At 50.3% G+C, this 19,216-nt stretch overlaps 2 protein-coding genes across 2 annotated transcripts; both read left to right on the plus strand.

Annotated features, from left to right (window-relative positions):
- Positions 1 to 345: 345 nt before the first annotated feature.
- On the plus strand, positions 346 to 11,387 carry trap1 (TNF receptor associated protein 1). The gene is made up of 17 exons (XM_062964411.1): positions 346 to 950; positions 3,004 to 3,086; positions 4,186 to 4,326; positions 4,468 to 4,539; positions 4,791 to 4,951; positions 5,477 to 5,586; positions 5,840 to 5,913; positions 6,099 to 6,254; positions 6,407 to 6,527; positions 6,608 to 6,677; positions 7,094 to 7,241; positions 7,386 to 7,571; positions 7,813 to 7,951; positions 8,093 to 8,178; positions 9,031 to 9,176; positions 9,291 to 9,363; positions 11,186 to 11,387. Exons 1-17 carry the CDS (start codon positions 392 to 394, stop codon positions 11,285 to 11,287), a joined length of 2,427 nt encoding a protein of 808 aa, XP_062820481.1. The 5' UTR covers positions 346 to 391; the 3' UTR covers positions 11,288 to 11,387.
- A 93-nt stretch (positions 11,388 to 11,480) lies between these two features.
- Positions 11,481 to 19,107, plus strand: slx4 (SLX4 structure-specific endonuclease subunit). Its single transcript, XM_062964391.1, has 10 exons — positions 11,481 to 11,780; positions 14,343 to 14,650; positions 14,759 to 14,939; positions 15,069 to 15,139; positions 15,794 to 15,934; positions 16,123 to 16,292; positions 16,618 to 17,858; positions 18,133 to 18,244; positions 18,314 to 18,592; positions 18,690 to 19,107. The coding sequence occupies exons 1-10, from the start codon at positions 11,516 to 11,518 to the stop codon at positions 19,033 to 19,035; spliced, it is 3,114 nt and encodes a 1,037-aa protein (XP_062820461.1). The 5' UTR covers positions 11,481 to 11,515; the 3' UTR covers positions 19,036 to 19,107.
- The last annotated feature ends 109 nt before the right edge of the window (positions 19,108 to 19,216 follow it).

Genomic DNA, 19,216 nt, shown 5'->3' on the forward strand with positions numbered 1-19,216 from the left:
TAGGCCGAAATTTCATTATCCTTTTATATATATAGATAATTTAATAAAAACATCATCCTTCTCCACATCTTCACAAATTGGTGGCAGTGGTGGGATTTAAAAAAGATTCCCCTCTGCCTAGAAGAGTCTCAGTCATTATTAGATGACAGTTGTTCTGACATCTTTACAATTGGTGGCAGCGGTGGGATTTCAAAAAGATTCCCCCCTGCCTGAATTCTCCACAAAAGGAAATATTACGAAGCCGATAAACATGACACAGAGGAGGCTTGAGAGGGTTGCTTCCTCCCACAGGCGGTGAGTTCCCAGGGCCCCTCTCCCCGTTCTTGACCCACCGGCCTGTTCGTAGCTCCGGCTCCAGGCGTGGGCGGGGCGAGGCTTGACGGGGCAGGGGATGACGAAGGAGAAGGCGAAGACCCCCACCAGGCAGAGCGCGAGCGAGAGGAAGAAGGCCCCCGCCCGCCACCGCGACAGCCGCTCCTCCCGCTTCCTCCGCGGCGAAGCTGGCACGGGCCCTGTCACCGCGCAGTTGCCCGCCGCCTCCACCGCCGCCTCCTCGCGCTTCAGCGGCCGGGCCTCCGCCTCCATGGGGCCTCCTCCGCCCTCCATCGAGACAACACGGAGAGAAGACGGAAGTGAGGCGCCGCCGGAAGAGGCGGCAACGTCACACACACGCGCCGGAAGTCACTGTCTAATAGCCATGGCGCGGGTCAAGGAGGCACGGCTGCTTCTGCGGATGCTCCTTGCGGCGCCGCGCGGCGGGAAGAGAGGCCCCTGGAGCCCACCGCCCCTCCGCCTCCCTCTTTGCCCGCGAGCCCCCGCTTGGGCCTGGGCGCGCGGATGCAGCACCACCAGCGTTGGCGGCAGAGCGGCCCACAGCCCGGAAAAGGAGGAGGAGGAGGAGCAGCAACAGCCCCTTCACCGGTTGCATGGCCGTCCTCAGAGCCTCCCAGGTGGGACCCCCTCCGCCCCGGATCATAATAATAATAATCTATTTTTATTTTATTTTGAATAAATTTTTATTTTTAAAAACACAAAAAATACATACCGTAGACATACAAAACATTTACAATTCCCACCACCAACACGAGGATTGTTTTCTTTTTACATATTCGTTTCTTTATGAGACAATTTTTATATCTTTATCTTAATCCATTTCCAACCTATATACTATATAACATTTGTATCTTATTTCTTATGGCTTGATCTCCAGATTGATTCATGATATAGTTCTTTACCATTGTCCATCTTTCTTCCATTTCTCTTGTTCTATTTTCATTAGTTTTTACAACATTTAGTTTCACATTCATAATTTCAAATTCCATTTGCTCCACCATATATTGGTACCATTTATTTACTGTCCATTTTGATTTATCTTTCCACCCTAATATTATTACTGCTTGGGCACATTCAATTAATAATAATAATCTATTTATATAAAAGGATAACGGAATTTCGGCCTAGGACAAAACAACAAAACTACACATCCCAGAAACACTAAATTTGGCAGCACAACGCCTCATCCATGCCTCTACGTTCATACAACAAAAAGAAAAGAAAAAGAAAGTCCTAATTAGAGGGAGAGGAATAATAGTTTTTATCCAATTGCTACCAGTTAGAAGGCTACGCTCCGCCCACTTGGTCTCCTAGCAACCCACTCAGCCCAGGGGACAGGCAGAGTTAGGCCTCACTTAGGACTCTTCCACACTGCCTATAAGATACAGATTATCTGACTTTAACTGGACTATATGGCAATGTAGATTCAAGGCCCTTCCACACAGCTATATAACCCATTTATAATCTTATTTTATCTGCTGGATTATCTTGACTATTTACCATACCACCATATTTCGCCACAGCAACGCATGGCCGGGCACAGCTAGTAATAATAATAATAATAATCTGGGATCTGCACGCATCATCCGAAAATACATCACACAGTCCTAGACACTTGGGAAGTGTTCGACTTGTGATTTTGTGATACAAAATCCAGCATATCTATCTTGTTTGCTGTGTCATAAAATAATAATAATAATAATAATAATAATAATAATAATAATAATAATTTGATTTTTATACCCCGCCCCATCTCCCCAAGAGGACTCGGGGCAGCTTACATGGGGCCAAGCCCAGGCAGCACACAATATAAAACTCAACAGTAAAAACAAATCATAAACAGATAAAATCATATATGCCAATACACAATAAACATACTTTGATAAAATCCTGGGATGGCTCCTAAAAGGGGAAGTGGGCCAGAAAAGTGTGAATAGTTTTGTACAATACAATTAGGAGAGAGGTGGCTTAGTGTGTTAAAGCGCTGAGCTGCTGAACTTGCAGACCGAAAGGTCCCAGGTTCAAATCCCAGGAGTGGAATGAGTGCCCGCTGTTAGCCCCAGCTCCTGCCAACCTAGCAGTTTGAAAACATGCCAATATAAGTAGATCAATAGGTACCGCTCCGGCGGGAAGGTAACAGCGCTCCATGCAGTCATGCTGGCCACATGACCTTGGAGGTGTCTACGGACAACGCCAGCTCTTCGGCTTAGAAATGGAGATGAGACCAACCCCCAGAGTCGGACACGACTGGACTTAACGTCAGGGGAAACCTTTACCTTTAGGTATCAGGGACTATTATCCCATTAAAGTGCTGGAGAAGGCATATACCTAAAGACTATGTATGGCTAAGGAGTAAAAATACTATAAAAGTAGAATAAACAACAGGGCATGGCCCCTCTTGCTTCTCCCGGAGGCCCCTGACTCTCACCTCCTTACTTTATTTATTTAATTTAATTTATTTATTTACAACATTTTTACCCTGCCTTTCTCACCCAAGGGGACTCAAGGCGACCTACAACACCTGGCAAGATTCAATGCCAAACAATCAATAAAATTAACATGTTTAAAACCATTAACAGTAATCAGTAAAAATACATTATACAAACATCAAAAAGCATTAAAAACACATAAATTACTTAATTCCATTCTTCCCTCCCTCCCTCCCTGCAGGCTCCGGCTCCAGGCATGAGTTCCAGGCCGAGACCAGGAAGCTGCTGGATATCGTGGCCCGATCCCTCTACTCCGAGAAGGAGGTGGGTTGCAGGGACTTCATCATATTGCCATTCATTAGTAACAGCAAGACAGAATTCTGGTTTGCTGTGAGTTTCCTGGGCTGTATGGCCATGTTCCAGAAGCATTCTCTCCTAACGTTTCTCCCACATCTATGGCAGGCATGCTCAGAGCCTAAAACACGAATCAAGGCACTGCAGACTAAATATCTGACACTTGTATCTGACACTACTGACACTCTCTTTGGCCCAGTTCCTTTTAGGAGCCAACCCAGGATTTTATCAAAGTACAGTAGAGTCTCACTTATCCAAGCCTCTGGATAATCCAAGCCATTTTTGTAGTCAATGTTTTCAATATATCGTGATATTTTGGTGCTAAATTCGTAAATGCAGTAATTACAACATAACATTACTGCGTATCGAACTACTTTTTCTGTCAAATTTGTTGTATAAAATGATGTTTTGGTGCTTAATTTGTAAAATCATAACTTAATTTGATGTTTAATAGGCTTTTCCTTAATCCTTCCTTATTATCCAAGATATTCGCTTATCCAAGGTTCTGCCAGTCCATTTAGCTTGGATAAGTGAGACTCTACTGTATGTCTATTTTATGTGACCTTATGAGTTTTATGATCTGTTTTATTGTTGTGTTTTTGTATTGCCTGTTTGGCCTGGGCTTGGCCCCATGTAAGCCGCCCCGAGTCCCTTCTGGGAGATGGGGTGGGGTATAAAAATAAAATTATTATATTATTATATTATAAGTCAACCAGAGAAATCAGCCATAGCAGAGCACTTGATGAAGCAACCTGGACACAGCATATTATTTGAGAACACAGAAATGCTGGACCACTCTGACAACCACCATGTCAGATGACACAGAGAAGCCGTTGAAATGCCTGCCATAGATGCAGGCGAAACGTCAGGACAGAATGCTTCTGGAACATTGCCATACAGCCCAAAAAACTCACAGCAACCCAATGATTCCAGCCATGAAAGCCTTCGAGAACCCATGTTTAATTTTTACCAAAACAGGGTACATCAACATAATATATGTGCAATAAAATATCTAGATAAGGCCATGGAGCGTCCTGCGTCCACTCACAAGCTCAGTCTTGTCCCTCAGGTCTTCATCCGGGAGCTGATCTCCAACGGCAGTGATGCTCTGGAGAAGCTGCGCCACCAACTGCTCTCTGAAGGGAAGGCCTTGCCTGAGCTGGAGATCCACCTGGAGACGGACCCCCAGGAGGGAACGCTCACTGTGCAGGTGTGGGAGGGGCTGCAAGGCCCCCCTTCCCTCCCTCGGGGCCCCTCAGCAACAAGGGTTTAGAGCCCATTTCCCTCCTGGGCAGGGAGCAAGGGGCTCTGGGATCCATTGGGCCTCTTGGTCCCATCTGTTTTTTTGCAGGACACCGGGATTGGGATGACAAGGGAAGAGCTGCTGTCCCACCTGGGCACCATTGCACGTTCTGGCTCCAAGGTGAGGGGGAGAGTGCTGATGTGGTTTCATCTGCTGCTCTTGGGCGGGGCGGCGGGGGGGGGGGGGGTGGACCTCCCTGAAACACCTCTGTGTAACTGTAGGTGCAGCCTTGGTAGAGCATTTCCAACCAGCTGCCAGTTTTAATTTTGCATTTTCCGATTCATCTGTTTGAACATCTCCAATTTGCCCTGATGGAAATGCACACCCAAAACGGAAGGAGTGGCTGAACTGAGGGCCCTTTCCCTCCCCAGGCCTTTCTGGACCTGATGGAGAACCAGGCGGAGGTCGGCAGCAGAATCATTGGCCAGTTTGGAGTGGGCTTCTACTCCGCCTTCATGGTGGCTGACCAAGTGGAGGTTTTTTCACAGCCGGCGGATCCAGGCCTCCCCAGCTACTGCTGGCGTTCAGACGGGTAAAATGGGAAAATAGGGGCTATGGGGAGGAGGAGTGCACTTGGGGGCCGTGGGAATGGGGACGGTGGGAAGGGGCCTATGCTGCTGACCCTGGCCTGTTGTCCCCCCTCCGCTTGAAGGAGACAAAGCTGGGATTGAACGTTTTCTTTGGAAGGTTCAGTAAAGTGTTTACTGCGTGCACAGCGACTGGAAAAGAGTAGCGCTTAATGTTATTATTATTAATTTATTTATAATCTGCTTTTTCTTGTGACTCCAGTTGGGGTACAATGGTTTTAAAACAGAGAGATAAAACAAAAACACGTATAAGAATTACACACAGGTAAAATAAAGATTGAATTTCACCAGTAAACGCAGATTGAAGTTCACAGACATGGTAACACTGATAGAGACCAGATTCTTCAAACTGTGGTGGCTCTGTGGCCTGAATGGCCACTGCTTGGATCTGATCACGGGAGAGAATTCATCTTCAGGACTTCCCTTCAGCGTGTAGTTTTTTGAAACGGAGCTTGTGTTTCCGGTTCTAGTTCTGGCACCTTTGAGATCACCGAAGCCTCCGGAGTCCAAGGTGGGACTAAAATCATCCTCCACCTCAAAGAGGACTGCAAGGAATTTGCCAGCGAGGAACGTGTCAAGGGTGAGATGTCAGGCCTCTTCTGAACATGGTGCTGCTGCTGCTATGGGCCACAGAGAAGGGGGCTTGGGAAGCCACAGAGTCCCGTTGTCTGGGGTCCAGACCTGTCTTCCTCTCAGGCATCCCTTCTGGGCAAGGAAGTCCCTCTCGTCCTGTCTGTCATAGTCTCTGAATGCTCCAGGCTCCAGGGTAGTTTGGGGGGGGGGGGGTCCCTTGAGTGAGGTGAACCTTCAGAGCCATCTTTTGCATTTCACAGAGATCATCACAAAATACAGCAACTTCGTCAGTTTCCCCATCTACCTGAATGGGCGACGCATCAACACCTTGCAGGTAAAGAGGGAGTGGGGGTAGTAGCCAAAAGGAGAGGACGACAGAACTTGTTCCCCTTGTAGTTCTCAAGGTCTGTCCAAATGCAGGGAGGTGGGACAGCTGTGGGTTCCGGGACTGAGCTGGCTGTCCTCTTGTGGAAACCCTTTAAGCTGGGTTTGGGGTTCTGAGCTCTTTCTTCCCCCCAGGCCCTGTGGACGATGGATCCCAAGGACATTGGGGACTGGCAGCACAAGGAGTTTTACCGCTTCATTGCCCAGGCGCATGACGAGCCGCGCTACATCCTCCACTACAAGACTGATGCTCCCCTCAACATCCGCAGCCTCTTCTACGTCCCCCAGATGGTGAGCCACCTAGACAGGGGGTTGAGGGACAGACAGATGGGGAAAGAAGGGAGGAGGCTGACCAGACCTGGAGGGTAGGGGTTGCTTCCCCTCCCCCTCCACTTGTCCCCCTTTACATCATTTCCCTGCTTTCCTTCATGCTGCACTTTCAGAAACCCTCCATGTTTGATGTCAGCCGGGAGCTGGGCTCCAGCGTGGCCCTCTACAGCCGCAAGGTCTTGATCCTGACGAAAGCCACAGACATCTTGCCCAAGTGGCTGCGCTTCCTCAAAGGTAGCCAGAGGCCTTAGGAAGGGGAACAGGGCCTCCTTCCTGCCTCCGTTGCCTCACACCATTCCTCCCTTCCGCCACAGGTGTTGTGGACAGTGAGGACATCCCCCTCAACCTCAGCCGGGAGCTGCTTCAGGAGAGTGTCCTCATCAGGTGAGGAGGGCACTTGGATCTGGGTTCAGGGAGGGAGGAAGGCAGAGGGCAACCTGCAGCCCTTCCCAGTGTCACGGCTTCACTTTGCCTGGTCATACCATGGTACGGGGCTGTCTGTCCCCGAGCCTATTGTACCTTGGGCCAAGGAGGCCTGTGACCTGGTGCGCATCTCTCCCTCACCATTGGACCTGGAGCCTCAAGGGGAAAGATCCATCAAAGTCCCGGTGGCAAGTTCCTGGCCCAGGGGAGGACTAAGTAGCCTCTTAGAATCATAGAATAGTAGAGTTGGAAGAGACCTCATTGGCCATCTAGTCCAACCCCCTCTTCCTCCAGACTCCACATCCAAGCAAGGCCTCTTGCCCCTTCCCTCCTGGACTGAGTCTTAGTGCTGGGCCTCCTCCCTCCACTTTCCTCAGGAAGCTGCGAGACGTCCTGCAGCAGCGACTGATTAGGTTCTTTGTGGAGCAGAGCAAGAAGGACCCTGAGAAGTACGCCAAGTTCTTTGAGGACTATGGACTGTTCATGCGGGAGGGAATCGTCACCATTGCCGAGCAGGAGGTCAAGGTGCGCCCAGCAGGAGGCCCTGGAGGGCAGGCAGCCCCATCCCTCCCGTGGGATTGAACTTGGGGGAGAGAGAGGAGGGAGGGGGCCAAGCAACGGCATGGTGGGGCTGACTGCTCCTGCTGGGGGAACTCTGGCCCTTTGCAGGAGGACATTGCAAAGCTGCTGCGCTATGAGTCCTCAGCACTCCCCGCTGGGCAGCTGACCAGCCTCCCAGAGTATGCCACCCGCATGGCCCCCGGCAGCAGGAACATCTACTACCTGTGCGCTCCCAGCCGCCAACTGGCCGAACGCTCCCCCTACTATGAAGCCATGAAGAAGAAGGAGGCCGAGGTGAGGCGGGCAAGGAGGGACCTAGCTCTGGCCGGGGGAGGATCCTATTTATACATGTATTGAATAAATAAATACATACATACATACATTTTGGAAGTGGACCCTTGGCTGAGTGACACTCAGATGCTGAGGGCCCTGCCAAGGGCTCCCAGGGGGAGGCTGCATTTGGGTGACCCAAGAGATAAGCACTCCCTGGCACGACAGTTTGGGAACAAGGCCATTCTGTTTTTCCCGCCTCCAGGTCCTCTTCTGCTATGAGCAGTTTGACGAACTGACTCTCCTGCACCTGCGGGAGTTCGACAAGAAGAAGCTCATGTCAGTGGAGACTGACATTGTGGTTGACCACTACAAGGAGGAGGCGTTTGAGGAGAAGCAGCCAGGTGGATGCCACAGGGGTTTGGGAATTTGGAGCTGTGGCTGGTCATGATGCCACCCCCTTGGAGAAAGGGATGGGGGCCAGGGCTGGTAGGCTGCCTATCTCTTCCCACCATCCCTAACTCCCCTTGTGCCCCCCACTGCAGCGGAGGAGGGCCTGAGCCCACAGGATACAGAAGAACTCATGGCTTGGATGAGGAATGTATTGGGCACACGAGTCAGTGCCATCAAGGTGAGAGAAAGGCCCAAGTGACACTCTCCCTGGTCTCCTTCCTGGCTGTTTGTAAGAGATGCACAGCTGCCTGAAGGGTCCTGCTGTGAAGCCCTGTGTCTCGCCCTGCTCCCTGACTGCCTTGTTGTTCAGCTCCTCTCTGCCTCCCAGGGCTCTAAGGAAAGGTGGCCGAGGGAGCTTTTCTCTTCTCAGAGAGGACTGCCTGTCTGACCAGCCCTTGCCTTTTCCCTTATCCACCTCAGAGAACTTGTGCACACATGGCCTTGCCTCCTGGGAGGACGGGATGCAGTCTATAATAATAATAATAATAATTTTATATTTATTTATTTATTTATTTATTTATTTACAGCATTTATATTCCGCCCTTCTCACCCCGAAGGGGACTCAGGGCGGATCACATTACACATATAGGCAAACATTCAATGCCTTTTAACATAGAACAAAGACAAGACAAACATAGGCTCTGAGCGGGCCTCGAACTCATGACCTCCTGGTCAGAGTGATTCATTGCAGCTGGTTACAGCTGGCTTGCTCTCCAGCCTGCGCCACAGCTTGAGTATAATAAAGTAATAAATAATTACTTTATTATTATCTCCCCGGAGGGACTCGAGGCGGCTCACATGGGGACCAAGCCAAATAATGTACAATAAAATACATCAGTAATTATAACATGTAAAAGCAAAACATATAAAATCAATTTAAAACAGCTCAGCAAGGCACAGTGAGTGTCTAGTTGGCGTGGCTTCTCTTTGGGGGGGTGGAGGAGGGCAAGGGGGTTGTTGGTTGGGGCTGGGCAGGGAGAAAGAGACCACCTTTGGACACAGCCCGGCCTCGCTTCCTTTCTGCCCACAGGTCACCCCGCGCCTAGACACGCACCCAGCTATGATTACAGTGCTGGAGATGGGAGCTGCCCGGCACTTCCTGCGCATGCAGCAGCTGGCCAAGAGCAGTGAGGAGCGGGCACAGATCCTGCAGCCCACGTTGGAGATCAACGCAGGGTCAGTGTGAAGGGGGGATTGGGGGGGAGATGCTGCCAGGGGGAGGGAAGGGGGCAGTGGAACATGAAACAAGGCCTCACTCTCCAATTTCCCTCCCTCCATCCCACCCTCCAGGCACACTCTGATCCAGAAGCTCAGCCAGCTGCGGATCTCTCAGCCAGACCTGGCCCAGATGCTGCTTGAGCAGGTGAGGCCCAAAGTGCTGCAGGGAGGGACTTAGGGCACTGAAAGGAAGCATTACTGTGATCTCAAATAATTCCCCCCAGGCAGGAAGCAGCCAGGCTTTCCTGCTTCTTGGCAGGGGGGTGGACTGGATGGCCTATGAGGTCTCTTCCAACTCTTCCCACCCTTGCGTCTTTTAAAAAGCAGTTAAAAACTTGGTTTTTTCACTGAGCATTTGAATAACTCAGTCCCCATGTCCTAAATTAAATAAATATATTTCTCACACACTGTTCCTGCTTTATAATTAACCGGATGCCGATCCCTTCTAAACGATTTTTAAAAAAAAATTCCATCTTGTCCCACAGCACTTTATAACAATACAGTAGAGTCTCACTTATCCAAGCTAAACGGGCCGGCAGAAGCTTGGATAAGCAAATATCTTGGATAATAAGGAGGGATTAAGGAAAAGCCTATTGAACATCAAACTAGGTTACGATTTTACACATTAAGAACCAAAACATCATGTTTTACAACTAATTTGACAGAAAACGCAGTTCAATAATGTTATGTTGTATTTACACCAAAATTAGCACCAAAATATCATGATATATTGAAAACATTGACTACAAAAATGGCTTGGATAATCCAGAAACTTGGATAAGTGAGGCTTGGATAAGTGAGACTCTACTGTATTACTGCACTTTAGTTCAAATGTCCCCTCTATACTACCCCCCTCCATTAACCTTGTGCTTCATTCAATTTTATAATAATAATAATAACTTTATTTTTATACCCCGCCCCATCTCCCCAGTGGGGACTCGGAGCGGCTTACATGGGGACCGAGCCTGAAACGTACAGCAATAAAACGATAAAACAATTATTCCAACAGTAAAACATCAATATCAATAAAACCATCATAAAAATCAACATACAGCATAAAATGTTAAAAACAGGAGACTAAAACAAGGATCTGGGCCAAAGTGCAGAATATATCAAAATGGGAGAGGTAGTTTCTCAGTCAAAGTAGTCCATAAAGTGCAAAGTAGTAGTGGCAGAATATCCTGTAGTTGGATGGGCAGATAGTTCAACCTAATAATTGTCGATTAATTTTACTATGTCTGTACTCATTTTATGCTTTTATATGAGTTTTATGATCATTGTAATGTATTGTTTTATAGTGTTGATTTTATTGTGGTTTTATTTATTGTAATGTGTTTTAACTGTTGTATTTGTTTTGTTATCCGCCCTGAGCCCCTGTTGGGAGATAGTAAGAATAAACTTACTATGATTCTATGAAGTTGCAAGGCCATTCAGTGCTAATCAAGCTGGCTGATTGCAATATTCACACTTGCCTCAAGCAGACTAGAGTTCTTTCTCCCACCCTGGACATCATTCCATAGATATATAAACCTCATTTGCCTAGTTTCCAACAGACCTCACAACAGGGTTGTTGTATGTCTTTTCGGCTGTGTGGCCATGTTCCAGAAGTATTCTCTCCTGATGTTTCGCCCACATCTATGGTAGGCATCCTCAGAGGCTGTGAGGCATTCCATGCAGCCTCTGAGGATGCCTGCCATAGATGTGGGCGAAACGTCAGGAGAGAATACTTCTGGAACATGGCCACACAGCCCAAAAGACATACAACAACCCTGTGATCCCAGCCATGAAAACCTTCGACAACAGACCTCACAACCTCCGAGGATGCCTGCCATAGATATGGGCAAAACATCAGGAGGGAATGCTTCTGGAACAGGGCCATACAGTCCGGAAAACTCACAGCAACCCAGAATGGATCTGGTTCGTCATTTGGAGACCACTTGTATTCAGCTTCTTCTTTTCTGGCCCAGATCTACGACAACGCCATGATCGCGGCCGGCCTGAGCGACGACCCCCGACCCATGGTCAGCCGACTGAACCAGCTCCTGGCCAGAGCCCTGGAGAAGCACTGAGGCTCACGAGAAGGACTGACCAGAGAGAGAGAGAGAGAGAGAGAAGCCCCACTCTATTTAATTCCCCTTCCTTCCCTTCAATAAAGACCCTTCTGTTCCCCTTCTGTGTCCAGCGACTCTTGTCTCTCCCTCGACGCTCCGGGCGCCCTTCTCTATGGCAGGGAAGGAGGAGTGAGTTCGGCCACGCCCCCTCCTCCTGTCGCGCATGCGCACCGCTCGGAGCCCGGGATGGGCGACTCGGAGGACGAGTTCCGGCAGCAGCAGCGATGGCGGCAGGCGGGAGAGGGGGAAGCAAAGCGGAAGCGCGGCGGCTCTTCCCGGGAGGCTTCCTCCAAGCGGCGCCGGAGGGCGAAAAGCAAAGAGGAAGAGGCGGACCTGCAGCTGGCGCTGGCCCTCTCCCGCTCCCTCCACCCGGAAGAGGAGGAATCCCGGAAGCAGCGCCCTCTGGAGGCGGAGGCGAGGAAGCGCAGGAAGAAGGGCACTTCCGGAGCAGGTCAGGCAAACCTGGGCCTTTATTCCAGGTGTTTTGGACTACAACTCCCACACGCTTGAACCCTCCTTCCTATGACTTACCCTCACACTTTGAACCCTCCTCATGTCTCCTCTCAGCCTTCTCTTCTGTGGCTACACATGCCCAGCTCTTTAAGCCACTCCTCATAGGGATTATTCTCAATACATTTCTCATCCAAGCTAGGAGCTCTTCCGGATGATTGTTTAATATTTTAATTGTGTCTGTTTTAAATCATGACTTGTTAATTTGTTTTTTAAATGCATTCTTGATGCCTTAACTGTTGATTTTATGATATTATATGATTGCATTGGGCTTGCCCCTGTGTGAGCCGCTCCGAGTCCCCGTTGGGGAGATGGAGGCGGCATACAAAAATAAAATTATTATTATATTTTATTTTATGACACAGCAAACAAGATAGATATACTGGATTTCCTATCACAAAATCACAAGTCAAACACTTCCCAAGTGTCTAGGACTGTGTGATGTATTTTTGGATGATGTGTGTAGATTCCAGTAGGGTGGTCTTTTGCAGTTGGCAGATCATAATTTTGTCAATGTCTATTGTTTCCAAATGCCGGCTGAGATCTTTTGGCACGGCACCCAATGTGCCGATCACCACTGGGACCACCTGCACTGGTTTCTGCCAGAGTCTTTGAAGTTCAATCTTGAGGTCCTGATAGCGGCTGAGTTTTTCCTGTTGTTTTTCGTCAATGCGACTGTCACCTGGGATGGCGACATCAATGATCCAAACCTTTTTCTTTTCCACAACTGTGATGTCTGGTGTGTTGTGTTCCAGAACTTTGTCAGTCTGAATTCGGAAGTCCCACAGTATCTTTGCATGCTCATTTTCCACAACCTTTGCAGGTTTGCAGTTCTTTACTGCAGGGAGGTGGTACTTGAGGCATAAGTTCCAATGAATCATTTGGGCCACATAGTTGTGCCTCTGTTTGTCTGTGCAATTTTCTTATAGCAGCTGAGGAGGTGATAAATGGTTTCGGCGGTTTCCTTGCACAGTCTGCATTTTGGGTCATCAACTGATTTTTCGATCTTGGCCTTGATTGCATTTGTTCTGATGGCTTGCTCCTGGGCTGCAAGGATCAGGCCTTCTGTCTCCTTCTTCAGGGTCCCATTCGTGAGCCAGAGCCAGGTCTTCTCCTTATCAGCTTTTCCTTCAATTTTGTCAAGGAACTTTCCATGCAATGTTTTGTTGTGCCAGCTGTCAGCTCTAGTTTGTAGTGCGGATTTCTTGTACTGGTTTTTTGTCTGCTGTGCTTTGAGGAGTTTCTGATTTTTGACTTCAATCAAAGCAGGTTCTTCACTTTGCTTGACATATTCTGCCAGGGCATGTTCTTCTTCTTTGACTGCTTGTTTGACTTGTAAGAGTCCTCTGCCCCCTGATCTTCTAGGCAGATACAGCCGGTCAACATCACTGCGAGGGTGCAGGGAATGATGAATGGTCATGAGTTTTCTTGTTTTTCTGTCCAAATTATCCAGTTCCGCCTGTGTCCAGTTTATGATGCCAGCAGTATATCTTATGACAGGTATGGCCCAGGTGTTTATGGCCTTGATGGTGTTGCCTCCATTGAGCTTGCTTTTGAGAATTTTTCTGACCCTTTGTGTGTATTCTTTGCTGACCAGTTTTCACATGTTCATGCTTGATGTTGTCCAGCTGTAATATGCCCAGATATTTATAGGCCTCTGGCTGGTGACACTTTATTGTTTGGCCATTAGGCATATTTATGCCCTCACTTTCAGTGATTTTTCCCTTCTTCAATGCCACTGTTGAACATTTGTCCAAACCAAACTCCATGCTGATATCAGTGCTAAAAATTCGGACAGTGTTAGTCAGAGACTGGATTTCAGTTTCCGTTTTCCCATACAGCTTCAGGTCATCCATGTACATCAGATGCGAAATTTTGTGAGATTTCTTAGATGTTTGATAGCCAAGATTTGTTTTTTGTAAGATTGTTGACAGAGGGATCATGGCAATAATGAAAAGCAGAGGGGACAATGAGTCTCCCTGGAAAATTCCTCTCCCGATGTTGACAAGTCCATAGCTTTCATTTCCAATAAACAGTTCAGTTTTCCAGTGCTCCATCATGTTTTCAATAAAGGTGCCAATGTTTTTACTATTCCCAATTAGTAAATAATAATAATAATTATTATTATTATTATTAGCAAATAATAATAATAATAATAATAATAATAATAATAATAATAATAATAATTAGTAAATAATTATAATTATAATAATTATTATTATTCTCCAGGCCCTTGATCATTTGAGTCGCCCTCCTCTGGACACTTTCCAGCTTGTTGACATCTCCCTCAAACTGCAGTGCCCAGAATTGGACACAGTGTGATTCTAGGTGTGGTCTGACCAAGGCAGAATAGAGGGGAACATGACTTCCTTGGATCTAGACACTAGACTCCTTTTAGTGCAGGCCATAATCCCATTGGCTTTTTTAGCTGCCACATGACATTGTTGGCTCATGTTTAACTTGTTGTCCTCTTCCTTTTCATCTCCTCTTCTTTCTGCTGCAGGGAGGGGCCGCTGCCGGAAGCCCCCCCGCTCTCCGCCTCCACTGCTGCTGCCGCAGGACCCAGCCAAGACCCGCCAGGAGACGGAGGCCCGTGTGGCTTCACTGCTGCTGCGGCCTGAGGCGGCACCGCCTCCCCGCACCCCTCCGCTGCCATCCAGCCGCCTCTGGGAGGCCCAGCAGTCTGGGGAAGGGGCCCTGTGGCCCCTGGGAGCCTGGTGGGGACTCAGCGCCTTGGCGGGAGACTCCCTCCCGGAACAGAACTGCTGTGCCACAGGCCCCCTTCTCCAGGTGTCATTGTTAACAGATCAGGTACTTTGCATGGGGCCGGGGAGGATGGGGGACGGAATAATGTCGGGCTTACCAGAGGTTGTGGAGGCTGAGGCAAGCACACCCTTCTCCTTCTCCTCCTCTTCCCAGGGGTCTGAGCCAGAGCCTCCAAGGAGGAATTGCCTTTCACCAGAACCCAAGCCTCCCCAGGTCTGCGATCCAAGTCAGGAAGTGGCTGGCAGCCACGAGGGGGCCCTGCGGGTCCTGGAGGACCTGGCCGGAGAGGGCTTGACCCTCACCCAGTGGGGCCTGGATGCTCAACGGGGGCCAGGTGAGAGGGGGCCCATCTTCTTCCCCGAGGTCTACTGGGCTCAAGGAGAGAGCCCTTCAGCAGAGAAAGGGGGCTTGGCTCAGTCTGGAGGAGAACTACTTCTTTACATGGTCCTTGTTTTTCATTGAGGGCAAGAACAAGAGGCACCAGGTGACGCCTCTCAGGAGACGCCCATCCACTTACAAGAAGAAGAGGAGAAGGTAATAATAATAATCATCATAATTGCTCTGCAGATCCTGGTTTATCCCAGAACTGGGCTGGTGATGATGATGATGATAATAATAATAATAATAATAATAATAATAATAATAATAAACAGACGATAATAATAGACAATAATAATAGACGAAAAACAACAGGAAAAACTCAGCCGCTATCAGGACCTCAAGATTGAACTTCAAAGACTCTGGCAGAAACCAGTGTAGGTGGTCCCGGTGGTGATGGGCACACTGGGTGCCGTGCCAAAAGATCTCAGCCGGCATTTGGAAACAATAGACATTGACAAAATTACGATCTGCCAACTGCAAAAGGCCACCCTACTGGGATCTGCACGCATCATCCGAAAATACCTCACACAGTCCTAGACACTTGGGAAGTGTTCGACTTGTGATTTTGTGATATGAAATCCAGCATATCTATCTTGTTTGCTGTGTCATAATAAAATAATAATAATTAATAATAATAATAATAATTGCAGCTCAGATCCTGGTTTCTCCCTCTGCCTGAAGGGAACTGGGCTCCCGAGCATTTGAACCCTGGCCAGAGGCTTTCAGGGCTGGCACACTGGTAGCAGCTGTTTAGTTATAATTGAAAGGGTTTTTCTTGACAAAAGATGCTCTCTCTCTTTGTTACAGCTCAACTCATTAGCCGCTGCCTTTGGGGCCATGGTCAACAATCCCCACCTGAGTGACGTGCAGTTCCAGGTGGACAGTGGGGAGGTCATCTATGCCCACCTGTTTGTGCTCTATGCCCGGTGCCCACAGCTCTTGGAACTTGTGAGTGTTTTGCAGGGGGGTGGCAGAGGTTGGATGTAGCGGTGGTTGCTCAGCCTGTTCTTTGCAATGGTCCCTGGTTTTTCTTTGGAAGCTTGGGTCAGCCTCCTTCTGCAGCGGCTCTTGGACCTTCCTTCTATCCTTCCATAGTAGCTCTTGATCTTTACTTCCTTCCCTCCTTCTGCCACCAGGTGGGCCGCACGGGGTTTGTGGTGGCTGAAGATGGAGGTGCGGAGACACGTCGCCTGCTGTTGAGTGACGTTTCGGCCGAGGCGGTGGCCACTTTTTTGCGGTTTCTCTACGCAGCTGACCCCTGGGTCCCTCTCCACCTGCAGGCCCCTGTGGGAGCCCTGGCTGCCAGGTGTGCTCCTCCCTGGTCTCTCTCTACCCATGGGCCCTTGGACCACTGAGCCCCATCCCATGAGCCCCCAACCCCTGCAAGCAGATCCCAACCTATGTCTTTACAATTGATACACTGAGACACAGAAATTCTTCTGGTGATTGATTGTTGCACATAGTTATGTTTTAAATTAGTGATAATAGAAAAGTTTCCAGAGAAGGCATGCTTTCCAAAGGAAGCAAGGAAGTGTTGTTCTTTCCCGTTTCCTGTGGGCTTCTGTCCTCACCTTCCTCTTTGCCTGGCAGCCCTCTTTGCAATAAATGACAGTTGTTTGTAATGTTTGCAGGTTCGGAGTGCAGGATTTGGTCGCTCTGTGCAGACGCTGCCACAGCTCCCGAGTGGCTGGAGGAGAAGGAGGCAGCCTTGGGAATCCTGGAGGCGGTGATGATGGAGATGATGATGGTGGTAAAGAGGAGGACAGGGCTGAGACCTTTGAGGGGCTCCTGGAGTCAATGTGGCTGGAAGAGGAGGAGGAAGAAGAGGCATATCCGAACTTGGCAGCCCAAGAGGGGAGCAGCAGCAAAACCATGGGAGAAGAAGAACTGGAAGAGATCTACCAGTTTGCTGCCACCCAACGCGCCTCTTCTGCCCGAGGCGGAAGGAATGAGGGGCAGGGGGAGGAAGAAGCCCTGGGCGAGGGCCACCCGATCCCAGGGGGAAGGTGGCCAGGCCACTCTCTCGGTTGCCCTCCCACCAAAGAGGGACCGGATCCCCCCACTCTGCCTCACCAGCCAACACAGAAGACGCCTGTTACAGACACTCCCTTGGGGCTAGATAGACCGCAGAGGGAGTCTTTCACGGCACTCAGCAACTGCCTGCTTCGTGGACCTGTTCCATCTCCGTCTGCCTCCGTGCCAGGCCCAACTGGAAGGAGATCGCTCTCCTCCTCTCCCTCTTCCTCTCATAAGACGCCCCACAGCCATGAGGAGAAAGCCCTCTTTGGTGCAAGGCCTCTGTCTGGGAATCTGGACCCTATTGTGGTGCTAGATTCAGATGAAGAGCCGGAGTGTGGGGCTTCTCTGGATAGAGGCATTCCCGGGCCAGACTTGGTGGTCTTGGGGCTCCTTGGCCCCCCAAGCGAGAGCCAAGAGCGGCTGCAGCTGAGCACCAGTGACGAGGACAGCGACAGAGGCAGGAGGCTGCTGGTGCCGGACACCCCTCTGCCCAGGAAGCCCAGCCAGGCCGGAGATCCTGATGTCGGTGCCAGCCCTGGGCCGAAGAGCCCAGGGACCAGTGTGGGTCCCTTATCGCTAGGGACACCATCTCCAAAGGTCCAGTCTCCCACTTCCTCCAGGTCTCTGCCCTTGTCTCCCCCTTTGCCTGGCAGCCCTCCTTGCCCTTGGGACGAAGTGGTGGTTGTGGATGACAGCGAGGAGGATGAAGATGGCGGCAGCCCTTTTGCCGGCACAGGAGGATCAGCAGCTGGAGGAGGCGGGGAACGAGGCTGGGGCTATGGGGCCAGAGAGGACTCTGACAGTGGTGACCCCATCCCTCTCACCCAGAGATCCCCGTCACCATCGACCCCGGGTAAGAATCCCGTCCTCCCTCTGAGGGCCGTGAGGACCCTTCTGAGGGAGCCTTCTTGATTGGAGACAATGAGACATCCTCTGCATGTCTCACCTGAAGTTCCTGAGTCTAAGCGGGGCCTCATCCTGGCCTCTGAGGCTCTGGGACTGGCCCAAGAGAAGGTGCTTCTCTGCAGCTTCCTCCCCAATGGCTGAGTGGCCAGTGCTGGTGAGCAGTGGCCTTTCTCTGCTCTGTGCCTCAGGACTCAAGGTGCTTGTGTCCGATTCTTCTCCAGATGCCTTTCAGTGTGAGGAGAGGGTGCCGCTGCTGCCACCCCAGACCCCAGTCACCCCGATGCCTTCCTACTCAGCCATGGCGACCCCAGAGCTGAAAACGGAGTTGAAGAGGTGAGGTCTGTGCCCTCGGGACGGGCCATGGGGGGAGTAACCACAGTGACCACTTGCCCCTTTCTCTAGGTTTGGGGTCCGGGCCCTTCCAAAGCGCCAGATGGTCCTTAAGCTGAAGGAGATCTTCCAGTTCACGCACCCAGAGAGGAGGAAGGGGAGCGCCACCTCCCCATTGGCCCCACGGCACTGTCCGGCTGGGGCCATACAGGAGAGCCAGAAGTCAGCCCTGCCTGGCTTGCAAAAGGTGCTACCCATGGCTCCTGCCCTTGGAAGTGATGACGTGGGCCGTCCCTCCTCTCCCCCGGCTTCCCAGGCGTCCACCGGATCCTCTGTGGCCACCTCCCACAGGTACGGGGTTGCACTTCTTTAGGGGGGGAAGGTGCTGGCTCCTTTGGGGAATCTGCTTTGTCTTAGAAGAAGCACACTCCCTTCTTCCTTCCACCAGTTCTTCTTCAGCCGAGTTCGAGACCAGTTGGCTGGAAGAGGAGGAGGCGGAAGCACCGGCAGCGTTGATGCCGGCCTCTCAAGTTCTCGCCCGCGAGGAGTCCAATCTGGAGGCCTTCCGGCGCCACATCCGCTCCTCGCCGGCCCTCTGCCGCCGGATCCTGCTCTACCAACCCATCGAGCTGGCCGCGTTGCATGCGGAGCTGAAACAGAGCGGGGTCAGGATCGCAGCAGGGAAGCTGCTGGACCTCCTGGACGCCCACGGCATCACCTTCACTACAGCCGAGGCGAGGAGGGAGTGCCGTGGGAGGAGACGGCTGGCGGGGAAGCAGCGGAAGCGTAGGTGATCAGCTTCGTAGGATGCCCGGGACTCCTATATTACTCGATATTACTATTTATTAAAATGATCTATACGCCAATGTTCTCATGTGCCAATGTCACTATATTCATAATATGCCCTATGTGCCGTTACTCTAGATCAGGCATGTCCAGATCAGTCCAGATGTCTTGGACTTCAATGCCCACAAT

This window comes from Anolis carolinensis, unplaced genomic scaffold, assembly GCF_035594765.1.
Source record: "Anolis carolinensis isolate JA03-04 unplaced genomic scaffold, rAnoCar3.1.pri scaffold_13, whole genome shotgun sequence".
Lineage (NCBI taxonomy): Eukaryota > Metazoa > Chordata > Lepidosauria > Squamata > Dactyloidae > Anolis > Anolis carolinensis.